The sequence below is a fragment of the Lepisosteus oculatus genome, chromosome 6 (assembly GCF_040954835.1).
Source record: "Lepisosteus oculatus isolate fLepOcu1 chromosome 6, fLepOcu1.hap2, whole genome shotgun sequence".
In the NCBI taxonomy this organism is placed as follows: Eukaryota; Metazoa; Chordata; class Actinopteri; order Semionotiformes; family Lepisosteidae; genus Lepisosteus; species Lepisosteus oculatus.
Genome location: NC_090701.1, coordinates 48,612,609 through 48,626,257, shown reverse-complemented (window position 1 = coordinate 48,626,257; position 13,649 = coordinate 48,612,609). Strand labels below are relative to the sequence as shown.

Here is a 13,649-nt window from a genome sequence, read left to right as displayed (position 1 = left end):
AGGTAAAAATGTCTTCCCAAACATGTCTTTTAGTACCATTCATGACCTTGAAAATAGTGTGGAGTAGAAGCTTCCTGACCCTCTTGTTTTGAATAAGATAAATTGTTTAGTGCGCCAAAGCCTTTTTCATAAATCCCAGTTTTTAATGTCATTTGAAAAATGAAAAAATAAAACTGTGAGTATTGCATGCCACGAGCTGAAGAGGTAATTTCCCGTTAAGTGGGGGCAGGTGGCGCAGACCGCTTTTCCAATCGAGTTCTCATGGCAGCAGGAGATGTTTGACTCTACATGCAAATGTGGCTGGTTGCTGTGGAGACTGGGGGCTGCAAGTCCTAGTGTAACAAAAGGTACTTTAAATCTGTGAAAACAGTAGCTTTTTCTTTGAACTATAGTTCATTAAAAAGGAGGTAAGATAAAAGTTTCTTCCCAAACCCATCATTTAGTCCTATTCATGACCTTGAAAGTGAGTATGGAGTACAAGCTTCCTGCCACTCTTCTTTGAAATAAGAGATATTGTCCAGTGTCATGAAGCCTTGTCATAAATCTCAGAGTTTAATATAATTTGAAAAGTGATAAAAATAGTACTGCGTTCCTTTAACAGTGGTTTCAATCTCTCACTACTTTTAATCATATGGATAACTTTTATTTATGTACTGTTATGTAACCCCTTTGTATTGCCTGTCTCTGATGACCTTCCAAACCATGTTTAAAGATAGCATAAATATTTTTTAGCAACTAGTCAGAATGGATCATTTTATTCTTCTCATGAACATAGGATGGCCAAATCATAGAACTGCACAGAGTCAGATGTTCTTTGGATGCCTTGCTATATACAAAACCTTTCAATTATAATCTGTGGTATTTGGATGATGTCCAAAACAGTGTATTGGAAATCTTTTCTTCTAAGTATTTTAGAAACATGATGTGACTTGAGAGTTTCACAACTCAAGTATTGGGATACATTCATTTCAAGTACAGTACATTTTAGATTGTAATAGTGTTTGGTTGCATATCTCTATGAGGTGTGTTTCCTGTTCATGGGTAGTTCAGTGACTTCAGACATTTAAACACTTCTATCTCTCCAGTAAATATTTATCTTGCTCCCATCTGTCCATAAAATGTTAAACCAAAACACTTATGCCATATCATATTTTATTTCTTAGCTAATCTGTCCATTTCTAATGGTGCTAATGAGAAGTTTATGTCTTGTGCTGTAGGCTAACAGAGCTAATGTATCAATTTTCTGCAAAATGTGGTTGTTAATACCTTTTAAAATGCAGTCTGGAGGTTGTTTGTGATTTTACTGATAGTTTTTTTTTTATAGTTGTTTAAACGCTGTCTGGTTTTCATTAAAAGAAAGTTCTTTGGTTTTTTATTTGACTTTTGACTTCAAAATTTAAAATTGATGTCAAAGCAGGATAGATTGTCAGTCGGATGTTTATAGCTTTTTCCATTGGTGCCAAATTACCCAATGACAAATGACAAATGACAGAGACATCTGTCAGTCAGTTGTTCCAATACATTTTCTTCTTTAAAATTAAGAAGGTTCAACACTATTAATGAAATTGATCTAAAATGGTAGAACTAACTAATTACTTAATTCAAAATAAAATATTGGTTTCACTTATCTGGCTTGTTGTTGATGAGAAATTATTATTATTATTCACATATAAAATCCCAATTTAGACTTCATTGTCCCAGTACATTTTGAAGGCAATTTATATATATCGCTTAGGAGAGATTGGAGAGATAGGAGACCCCTTGTCCGGGGTGACTTTAATGATATGAAAACTTTAATTGTTTAAGCAGAAGTAACAATTGTACAAGTATAATAAGGTAAATATGGTACTATAGTATGGTACTAAACCTAGCACAATCAGGTAGAACAAAATACAAATGCCACACACACAAAATGAAGTAAGCAAAACTACAGATATATGGACATACAGTAACAATGCATCATTCTGATTTCTGTTGGTGGACAATTGCACTTTTTAAGTAAGTAAAAAAAAGTATTTAATGTAATGTTTTTAAATGTCTATATGCCTAAAACTGTGCTTGTGAATTTTTATTTTAAATGTCTCTTAAGGTCTAATAATTACCTTTTTAATTTATTGTTACTTCTTTGATTTTTTTAAACAAAACCATTGTCTCTCTTCTGTCCTACTGTATTTTGGGCCCACCAGTTTCACTTGCACATTTTATGGTTTCATATAGCAGGTTAAAATGCTGAGAGAAGTCTTAAGCCATGACCTGATGGTGAAAATGTTTGTAATGTGAATTCTCGAGAAGCTGGTGCCTGGACTCATTTTTATCCGAAAATCAATAGTACACTAAACATGCTGGGAGTTTGTGGCAAGCATCTTAGATTTCACACTACTAGAAGAAAACCTATTTTAAATTATTAAAACAATTATTTATCTTTATTAGTTCCTGGATTTCACTGCTGAATCTAAAAAGAAATCTAACTGCAGAACCACTTCAACATAATTGATTAAAAATATGAATTTATAAAAAAATAGGATTGTTTTAGCTATCTTTCTGATACAGTATATAGTGTTCATATTATTTTGAGTGGTGGGTATATCAGGCTACAAGTTAACGTTTGCTAAAAATACTAATTATCATAGTAGCACACAGTGTTGTTGTTTTTATCCTTAGCATCCTAAAGCACTTCACATGTAGAAGAGGACTTGCATTATTCACCACTAAAGTGCCGAAAAATAATAATAATTATTACACTTATATAGTGCTTTTCTGGACACTCCACTCAAAGTGCTTTACAGGTAGTGGGGACTCCCCTCCACCACCACCAATGTGCAGCATCCACTTGGATGATGCGACAGCAGCCATAGTGCGCCAGAACGCTCACCACACACCAGCTATTAGTGGGGAGGAGAGCAGAGTAATGAAGCCAATTCATAGATGAGGATTATTAGGAGGCCATGATTGGTAAGGGCCAATGGGACCATTGATTTGTCAGGGCCAATTTGTCAATTGCACTGACAAATAATTGAAAAGGAGTTTAATTGAATTTCAAAGGTTATCTCCCCTATTGGTAGGAAGAGTGGATTTTTTATTTCATGTAGGTAGAACTTTGGTTTAACATGTTATCGTAAGGATATGGATAAGGCTCCTCATAAAATACAGTATCCATTGTCGCCATTACTTTTGGAGTTTTTGGTTCAGGGGATGCTGTGCTTTCTACTGCAGATTTATTGCAAACTAATTTTTCCTCAGCGATATCCAATTCAGGTATTGACGTAAGACTAGTATTGCTTAACCTCTGCAATATTACATGATCAGACAAATATTACTAAAATCTTTTGCAGTCTTTTATTTTTCAGAATGTAATAGAGTATGCTATTTCCTTTTAGTCAGAAGACTACAAATTTATTTTAGAAACATTAAAATGAAGTTTGCAAAAATGTTTCACAAGACATACTTTTTTCCTAGTGTCTGTGTATTATTAGCATGAAAAGGGGGTAGAGAAAGAGGTTAGGGCAATAAACTAACTGTAAGAGGATGACAGTGATCAGGTATGCATAATTGCTTTTGTGAGGAAATCTTTTTAATGAAAATTCAAGGATTGACAGTGTATCTAGTCAGATAAAGTTAAGTAAATATGACAAAAAGACATAGACAACTAAAAAGGAACAGGTAAAAGTTTATTCCATGCTGAGAAGAAAAGCAGAAGAAGAGCCTAAAGGTTGTTTCTCTTTTCTTTTCAACATGGAATAAACTTTTACCTGTTCCTTTGCAGCCTACATGCTGACGCAGCTACCTACTCGAACCAAAAGATTGGCTAATTGTGCCATATGTAGTACTGGATCAGATTGTTCAAGACTAATAGAGAAAGGGATTGTAGACAATTTAAAAACTATTGAACTTTTCATCTACAAGAGGAATCCGTGAGAAGTGTATTGGGCAAGAAATGTGTGCAGATTGCTTGCGTCTCTAATGTAGTAATTCACATATTTTGGGTTCATTAACAAGACAATGACCAGGATACATCAATAAGAAAATTACATTAGTCCCTTCTATTGTCAAGGAAGGCCAAGCATCATCTCGTACTGATCCTGACTAGAGCAAACAGATATATTTTCTGTGGTTATGAAAAGCATCTGCCTAACATGCATAATAAGACAAATAAAATCTCTCATTAATGGGTCAGTCCTAGTGTTTACAAGATACAGTCTGCTGAATTTGATATTTTACATTTACTCTTGTTTATCTGAAAGCACGATAATGAATTTTAAATTAAATCTGAAGCCTGGAAATTACTGAAGCTTTTTCCAAAAAAAGAAAATTGGTTGTCACATGGATATGAAAACAGGCCAGATGCTGTCTTTTTTCAGATAGAACACCTTCGAAATGGGGTGTTAGTTTGTTTCTTTCAAGTGGCCCTTAAGTGAAATAACATTTTGTTAGTTTCATGCTACAAAAATAGAGAGAAATACATATCCATCTGGTTAGTCTCTGTCTTGATTGAAAAATAATAACATTGTAAAGTTACTGATTGGATACCGCACAACATGGGATTTCAACAATATCATGGAATTATCAAGGCCATCTGGATACCTTGAATATCAGCTATTGCATTTTCTGTGGTTGTTATGGATCTAAATAGTGCATGTTTCTGACTGTTCTGTTTAATTTAAAATGATAAAACACTTGTCAACATATTAGGTATTAAGGGTCTCCTATACCACTTCCATTTTAAAAGAATGCACATTGTTGTTCCTAGAAGATTACATCTTCATCTTCAAGTCATTGAGGAACATATCTTTTATATTTTTTTAGGTTAACGTTAAAAATTATTTGAACAATTATTTTTCTTTGTAATATGGCTTTATATACACATACTGTAGATGAGAAAAACAATACTGCTGTCTATATCTGAGTGCAAGATGACCCTAATTTAGGCATGAAATGATCAGGAAATTTTGTGTTAAGCACTTTTTATTGTTAGTGAAAGATTGCATTTGACCACGCTAGGTAGATAAAATGATCATCTTGTTTCATACAGTATACATTGTGTGCTGTCAATTGGACTTCTTGTTGTGAAGCCCTTTTACAGATATATGCAATTAAGTTTTACATATTAGAATCTGGAAATGTCTTCAAGAAAATTCAAGAAAAAACACATTGAAAAAAACATTTCCCATTAAACTGTTTTTATTAAAAAATTAATGTTCTCAAAATGAAGGATCTGACAGAGACAGAGTTTTGTCTGTCTTCAAATGTACAACAGTTCTGTAGCTTGTTAGATAATCTGTAGAACGTTTCATGTTATATTTTTTCCTTTTCTTCTAAGACCTTTCAATCTGGCAGAGGTTAACTCACCATTTTTATTTTATTCTCAGAATCTTTTGGAGAAATCTGCTGAGAGAGAGACACGCCAGGAGTATGCTCTGGCCATGATCCAATGTAAAGTACTGAAACAACTGGAGAATTTAGACCAGCAGAAATACGATGATGAAGACATCTCTGACGATATCAAATTTCTTTTAGAGAAGTTAGGTGAAAGTGTTCAGGACCTCAGGTATGGTAAAGCTTTGATTACAGCTTGAATATAATATTTACTGGTTTCAGGATTGATTTGAAACTGTTTTTTTAGAAGATGGGTTGGTCTATTACACGTATGCCCTAAAACCCATATTTCTATAGATAGGTCTGACAGACCCTAACCTAAGACAAGGTGTTACCAAGAGTGTGCACGCACAAACTCTAGTGATCAATGGAAAATTAAAGTCCAGTAGGCACAAAGCCTTATTACACCCTTATGAAACTGAATTTCTAAACCCTTTACCAGTTTACCAATAATTTAGTCAGGCACACTGGGTGTGGCTATTTACAGGTAATTAGTGGCAGTATAGCACCCTCTAGTGGCAGGTCAGCTGTAGCAGGTCCTCCACGGGGATGTTGTTATGTGGTAGAAGACTTGTGTGTTCCTGATGGCTCTCACATAGACCAGGAGAAACAAAGTAACTACTGCACACTGAACTGTCATCCTTTTTGGCAGGGGAATGTACTTATGCAGTCTTAGACTCGGTTGTCACACCCTACACTTTTAAATGGCATCCCTCAATTTTCATTTCCAATGCAAATTGGCAAAATTATCTTGTCCTTTCTGACCTTAACTCTATGCCTTGTGCATGAAAAAGTTTAAATTTTGGAAATCACTCTTGGCAATGTGTAATATCCAGCACATTATTTCAGCAAATTAAAGGTTATTTTGCATTACCATTAGATGTATTGAGTAGGTCCACCTCTTTGCTGTAGTAAATGTTATCATATAGTATTTTTTCAAATAGATCTTATTTTCAGAGCTTTTGTCACCTAAACTGTGGAGTGCAAAATACAAATTATGAGAGGGAATTCAAAGTTTTTGAACAAAATTGTAACAAAATATTGTGATCAGTTTGATCAGCATGCGTATCTAAGACATTCTAACACAAATCTGCTTTTGCAACTTTTCAAATCTTTTCAAATCTGCCCTAGAATAGGTCATTTTGGGTTATTGAGAGGGATATTGTTTTCTAAACATGATTACTATAACTCACTTGAATACCTTTTAGTGTAAATGGTTTGTTTGTATAAAAAGGTTTTAATATTTTGCAACTGATGCTTGCAAGTAATTCTACCATTTCTGCTTGAAATATCTGCCTCTAATACTTATGCAACTGCTGAAGGGATCAGCTAAAGTGACTGAGAAGTTAATTCTGCCAGTTCATTTGTTATGTCTTGGAATACAAAATTAGGTTTGTGTCAGGATCTTGTATTTTAATAGCCAAGAATCTAGAGACCCCCAGCAAGAAGGAATGTAAAATGAAGTAATGATTCAGGACTTCCATGTAATTAACTTGCCTCAAGATATAATTCTGCAGAAATTGTGTGTATAGATTTTCCACAGTAATTACCTGTAAGTTTTTGAGCTAGGATAATTTTGCAAGGGTGGAATGCATTAAAAAGTGCATAAAAATAAAATATTTTCTGATGTTTCATTTATTGCTTTCATCTCCAGCTTAAAAATCATGTGTAATGCTTTAGTGCTGCAAAATTGATAACTATTTCACAAGATGACTTCTTATTTATTTTTGTAATTACTGTATATTCTGTTTTTCAGGTTTGATTGATTTGTATGTTTCCTTATTTTAATGAATTTGCTCACATTTGTCTTAGGTGGAGTTATTGAAATGTAAAGTTCCTAAATGATTGCTCTTCCATGCTCTGTTGAATATTTTGGTGAAAGATAATACCCATCATAAGCCTATTCTTGGCATGATCCTTGCCAGTAGAACACCTTACATTGTTTTATCTAAGATATTCAGACCTGAAATTAGGTTTAATGAACACTTAATCTTGAAATACTAGCTGGTAGATTATGAAGGAAAAAAAAATCTGAGAAACCTTAATGTTTTTTATACTCCAGGTTAAGTTTTCTATTTAGCTTTTAAAATGTTTCAGTACTCTATTTCTATTATATTTATCTTGTTAATGTATATAAGGTTTTTTTATAATTTAAAGTCTTTTTTTACAGCTCATTTGATGAATACAGTTCTGAACTGAAGTCTGGCCGCTTGGAATGGAGCCCTGTACATAAATCAGAAAAGTTCTGGAGAGAGAATGCTGTCCGGTTAAATGAAAAGAATTATGAACTTTTAAAGTAAGCTCTAACTCTTTTATTAACTACTTCATATTATAAGTGTAAAAGTGTTATCCTTCCAAACTATTTAAATACAAACGTATAGAAAGAAAATGAAAAAAATGTTAATTAATTTTGGTTCCAAGAAATTATTAGTTGTGAGATTTTGTATTTCAAGTTGACATTTCTCCTTGAGATTTCAGCTGAGGAAAGGAGAGGATTTTTCCTGCTGTTATATGAAATCACTATTCTCAAATTTGTAAGTGTGAAACCAAAATTAGTTTCACTGTACATGCTCTGCTTAATTTTATCCAAGTGCTTAAAGGATTGATCTTTTAATATGTTTTTTTAATTGGTAATTTGTATCTACATTCTTATTACAACAAGTGTGTAATTACAGTTGGTCACAGGTGACACTAAAATGTCAACTTGAAATTCTTTATGAAATGCTTCAGGTTTAGACATCTTCAGAATTCTTTGGAATGCTATGTACAGTAGAATTTCTCAGTCCTTGAATTTGTGGGCTCCTGACTCTTCTGGTTTATATTCCAGGGATTGTGTACTGAGCCCAACCAAAATCTTTGTCTCAGGAGTTTTATCACCTGCTCTGTCTGATCCAGTAGCTTGTCACTGTCACCCTAATTTATCTTTCTCCTAAAAAAAATGACAAAACCTGTAAATTAATAAATAATTTAATTAAGGCAACTCTGTCTCTTAAGAAATTACTTAATTGATTAAAAATGAAGGGAAAGGGAATAATTTATTGTGAAGAAGACTTCTTCTACACGTAGAAATGACATTTTTTATAACTAAGCTAAAGGAATATAGCAATCAGATCCTAAATGATAGAATGGATTTAAAAAATGTAGCCTACTTAATTTGTTAGAGTTGTTTGAACAACAGTAATGGACATGCAGAACATACCATATGGTGTATATATTTTCAGAAGTCTTTCCATAAAGGTCTTCATAAAAGATTAATTTACAAGTACAGGCTGTATTTTTGGAAATGCATGTGTTTGGATTGACAGTTTATTTACGGATAAACAACTGAGAGCACAAATAAGGGATCAATTGGGGTGGTTACTAGTCACCTACGTAGTTGGTATGAAAGTAAAATGCTGGAAAAACATTATAGATGCCGCAGATTAAATTTAAAAAGATATAGATCAAATGTAATACTTAAGGATACTTAAGATAACAGGATACTTATAAAATCAACGTAGGTGTTTTTGTTTACACTATTTAAACCTTCTAGACAGTGTGCCGAAGAAATTTCAAGCGTACTGTACATGTTAGGATATATAGTTGAAAGTCTAGAATCTAACTCAAAGAATGTTATGTTAGAGTCATACATTTCACTATCAGTTTAGTCACTATCACTATCACAGTTTTGGTTAACATATTAAATTACATGTTAATTACAGCTCTTTAATCAGTCCAGAAAAGAGCAACAAGATATATTCTAGGGGTTCAGGAAACATTTTTGAACCAGACAGGTACTACCCCACTAGTCTAGCTAAATGTTGTTCCTTCTCTCGTTTTCTGAGATTTAGCATTTTTATCTCTAAAAAGAAAGTAAAACTACTTTGTTGACATATACATAACCCTGAAGATCAGTTTAATTTATTGCCACACAGTTTACACATATTCAGTTAACAGTATATATGCTGTTAATCTACATGCTAAAGCAGTTGTAAAAAAGTTGTAATACTTAAAGGACTAATTGAGAAGATCAAGGTGCTGATCCAGAATTAGTAAAGTTCCTGATTGAGAATCATGAACGAATGAAATACAAGCACAAACTTAAAAGAAAGTCATAAAGTAAAAAAAAAATTCACAGAAGACAAAAAATAATTTTAACATCTAACATTGTACATTATGTTGATAATAGCTAATCTGTGTCAGACCTGTAAACCCATGTACCAGTTGTTCCATTGTGTTCTGTAGTGCCCTTTCTGTGCTTGGGCCACACCATCACTTTGTGTGTGTTCTTCATTTTTTTTAAATAATTAAATCCATGTTCTTTATTTTTTTCTAACAGAATCCTGACCAGGCTGCTGGAAGTCTCAGATGACCCCCAGGTGTTAGCCGTAGCAGCTCATGATGTTGGTGAATACGTGAGGCACTATCCTCGAGGGAAGCGGTAGGAAGTCAATATTTGATGTTCAGTCTCACTCAGCACTCATTAATAATTACTCTGGGACTTGGGGAGTAGGCAAATGTTATTCTGTTGCAGGCAAATACTTATTATGTCATGTACTTTGTTAATTGCAGGAATACAATAGACTAGTGAATAGTTTTTCTTAGAACATAATAATTTTAAAAGGCCTTGCATGGCTTTCTACAGGGGTCACAGTGTTGAAAGGGGCACAGAGAAGCATGTGTCTTTGAAATTAATCATCTTGTGAATGTCATACTCTACCATGTTGAAGAGCTGTGAAGAATGCTAGCATTGCCGTGGCAACCGGCCCTGCATATTTGCTTTTGCTGGTTGTCATGGATTTGAAATCAGACAGTGGCCTGTATCACCCGAGGCATTTTAAGGCCACTCCTGCCTCAGATGGTTCAGGTTTATTTAAGGTCTACCTGGACTAAGCTCAGTGGACTGGTATTGTGTTTGCTAGGAGCCTCTGTGCCTCGTCGCTGGTCCCTGTGTGGAGCTCGCGTTTCTCAAATTTTGACTTCACCTTTCAGATTTTCCTTGGTACCTTCCTACTGTGTTTATTCCTGACTATGAACCTCGCTTTATTTCTGACTTTGACCTTGGACCGTGTTTGCCTACCTCTGTACTTTGCTCACCATTTCCCTTGCTTGCACCCTCTGCTGCTTCTTACATTATCTTGCCTAGATTTGACCACTTTGCTTCTTTACTCCTGCACCTGGGTTTACCTCTCGCACACCAGACCACTGATTTACTCTATCGGGAGTAATGAAAATTAAAGTAAATTCATGAAATACCTACCTGGTACCTATTTGCAAATCTAATAGCTTTGAAGTCATTAGGTAGGTGGGTTAGTCAGTTATATGGTAATATTGCTTATTAACAACAGCTAACAGATTCATGGAAGGGCACATAAAATTCCAATCATGTAATCCAGATTTTGAATTAAATGTTGTATAAAGATAACCCATTGATGAAAGATTCACCACAATGCAATTTGACGTTGAAGAGGTTATGGAATATTGTAAGTTTATAAGAAGTGAAAACTGTCAAAACTGCTCTAACGCAAAATAAAAAGAAATGCTAAATAGTATAGGCTGATCCGAGATAGCTGATCTGACAGAAGAAATAGCAAGATATAAACATTATTGTAACTATTATATCAAGAATGCTAATGGAAGAACAAGGAGAGAAGATGTGTTCTTAGTACTTAGTCAGCATAATTGCAGAATGGACTTCTGAGATACAACTGAAGGAGCACTACTCCACCTGTATCTCTCTCAAGCACTTGTTAATAGCAGAGTAAGTAGAGAATATGTTTTTTCTTAGTAGTGTTATTGGTTAGAACACAGACAAGAACTTATTTTAAGGTCATGGGGCGATATTCAGGCTAGGAAGAGTATTAGGTTGTGTTTAACCAAGTGTTTATGTGGACTGAAAAGCATGGTAAGTAGACTGCAGAGTGCCCAGTGAATATTGTTAACTTTGCTGCAGAATGAAAACCATATGAAGACAAACATCTTTAATATTAGTTAAACACAGGTTTAATATGTATTTACTATAGCCTATTTATTTGCAGCTGCATCTCTCATATTAATGTATATTAAATATTGAAGGAGTCCTCTAAATTGACATTTTGATAATGTACCCATACCCAAAACATGACCAGTCCTCGCTCTGTACAACTACAGGTCACACCCCTTTCACACTGCCCTTACCAGAGCTTACCTATGCAGGGGTTTTGGTGCATTTGTCCGTATGGCCAGGCTTTACTCCTTCAGCTAAGGGGCCAATGCCAAATCTGTTTCAAAGGCAGCTGTCCAAGTAAACAACTTAACATTGTGTGGCATTATGGAACATCAGATTGATAGTAGATGGAATGCACTCAGCTGACGATCCACATTGTCCTAAAGCAGGTTCTTGTCTTGACTTTGAAGGAAAAAGTACCCTCAGTGTTGTGTTTTTGGTGCAATGGAAGATATTTAAATCTATTAAAACATTTCTCAATACCAGCATCTACCTATGATTTTTCTCATCTTTAAATAAAATTGAATTGTCATTGTTTTGTGCTTTATACCCACTGTTGAAGAAACATGTAAAGAGAAATATGTTCATTCTAATGTAAAATAGTATTTTACTTTTAGATCAACTTTGCCAAATGTTTTATTTTTTCAGAATATTATTCAGAAATAATGTTCTAATAGACTGGTATTACAAATATTTAGCACAATTCACAGAGCAAAAATTACAGTTTATTAAAAAAAATAAGTTAAGACTACTTAATAATAAGTTAGAATATATACAGTAGGAAAATACTGAAGAAACATTGTTTGCAAGTCCTGTAAGTATAGATTCACTCTAAGAGTAGCTGAATAGAGCGAAAAATCAGGGGAGTAAAAGATTAGTTAAAGCCGGTTGGTCTAATTATAGAATGGTCTGGAGACATTTAACTGCTGGTGTTACTTTTAAGGAAGGATAAGGTTAACAGAGACTCCTTCTCATATTAAAAGCTGATTTCTAGGAACAAGCAAGATTTCTAAGCTTTCTAAAGTAAAACAGGCTAGGTTAAAATAACTTAAACAACCCAGCTCTGGATCAAATTGTTCATTAGCTTGGCCCGCTGCCACAACTGTATCTCAGAGAAATTAGGAAGGACTGTGCATGCCAACCTCTGACACTCAGTTTTTCTCAGCTTGACTCAAACATCGTAGCTTCCTTGTGGGGAGAGTTAAAGTCCACTGACTCTGGTCTCTGGAGTCACTTTTGAACAGCATATCGAGGTATAGATGTATGACAACTAGTTGTGGAATCAATGTAGAATTCCAGCTGGAGTCACCTAATGACATACATCAGGACTGACCTGTAAGTGGCAAACCTACACTTCAGGCACATTTATGGATTCAGCCACTTTGAAGTCCCTTTATTTTTTAGTCAAAACTAAGAGTTTTGGTGGAGTACTCTGATGGCATTTTGAAGTACCTTGCCAGTACCACAAAAATAAATTTTGTACAATACTGGGAATAAAAGTACAGTAACTCCCACACTGAACAAAACAAAAAGCAAAAAGGTAAAAAAGTGCAGTGCTTTCACTTTATATTTAAGACAAACTAATAATTGTCTTTAGTGCAAGCCAAATATTTCCATCATTTTTTTAAATTAAGGTGTAGTATGCTTGGCATTATAACTTTTTCCCTTAATTTATCTACTGTTACTTTCCATATTTACAAAATGGAGTGTTTTTAACATACACATTTGCATAAGGAAAGTGTAGTACAGTAATTAGCATTCTTGCCTCACTGCACTGGGGCCCTGGGTTCAGTGGACTGGCGTCCCAACCAGATTGTATCCTGCCTCTTGTTTGTTGCTTGCTACAACCCTGAATCGGATGAAGCAGTTAGAAAATGGATGGATGGACATTTGCTTAAGACTGAATTTCTGTTTTATTTTGCTTTTTGAACAGAAAAAAGGTTTACAGATAATTGATCAATTTAGTGGTATTTCTGAAGGAGATATATTATAGTTGCATAGTTGCAGGAAAAACATATTATTTTCTTAGATAAAATACTGGTCCCCCCCCCAATTAAATGGATATGCCCAGAATATACACAAGTGATTGGTATAGTTAGAGGCACCTGAGTACTTTGTTCTCTGCCACATGTCTGGCAAAAGAGTAATAAATCAGAGTCAGCCTGGAATAAACAAACATTTATTAACAAGGACATTAACACAAAATAAACAGCATCCAACACAACATACTATTCTATTAGAATAACACAACAAGTTATTCTATTTACAGACCTTTGTCATGGCCCACCATGATGTCAAGATTGCCGTCTAG

The 13,649-nt window shown here is 34.4% G+C and overlaps 1 protein-coding gene across 2 annotated transcripts in view; it reads left to right on the top strand.

Annotated features, from left to right (window-relative positions):
* atp6v1h (ATPase H+ transporting V1 subunit H) overlaps nucleotides 1-13,649 on the top strand; it is a 93,372-nt gene that overhangs the window by 55,087 nt on the left and 24,636 nt on the right. For both annotated transcript variants that reach the window (XM_015353656.2, XM_006634026.3), the window contains 3 exons: nucleotides 5,367-5,545; nucleotides 7,544-7,669; nucleotides 9,692-9,793. In XM_015353656.2, coding sequence (XP_015209142.1) covers nucleotides 5,367-5,545; nucleotides 7,544-7,669; nucleotides 9,692-9,793 — 407 coding nt within the window. The remainder of the gene's footprint in view (nucleotides 1-5,366; nucleotides 5,546-7,543; nucleotides 7,670-9,691; nucleotides 9,794-13,649) is intronic.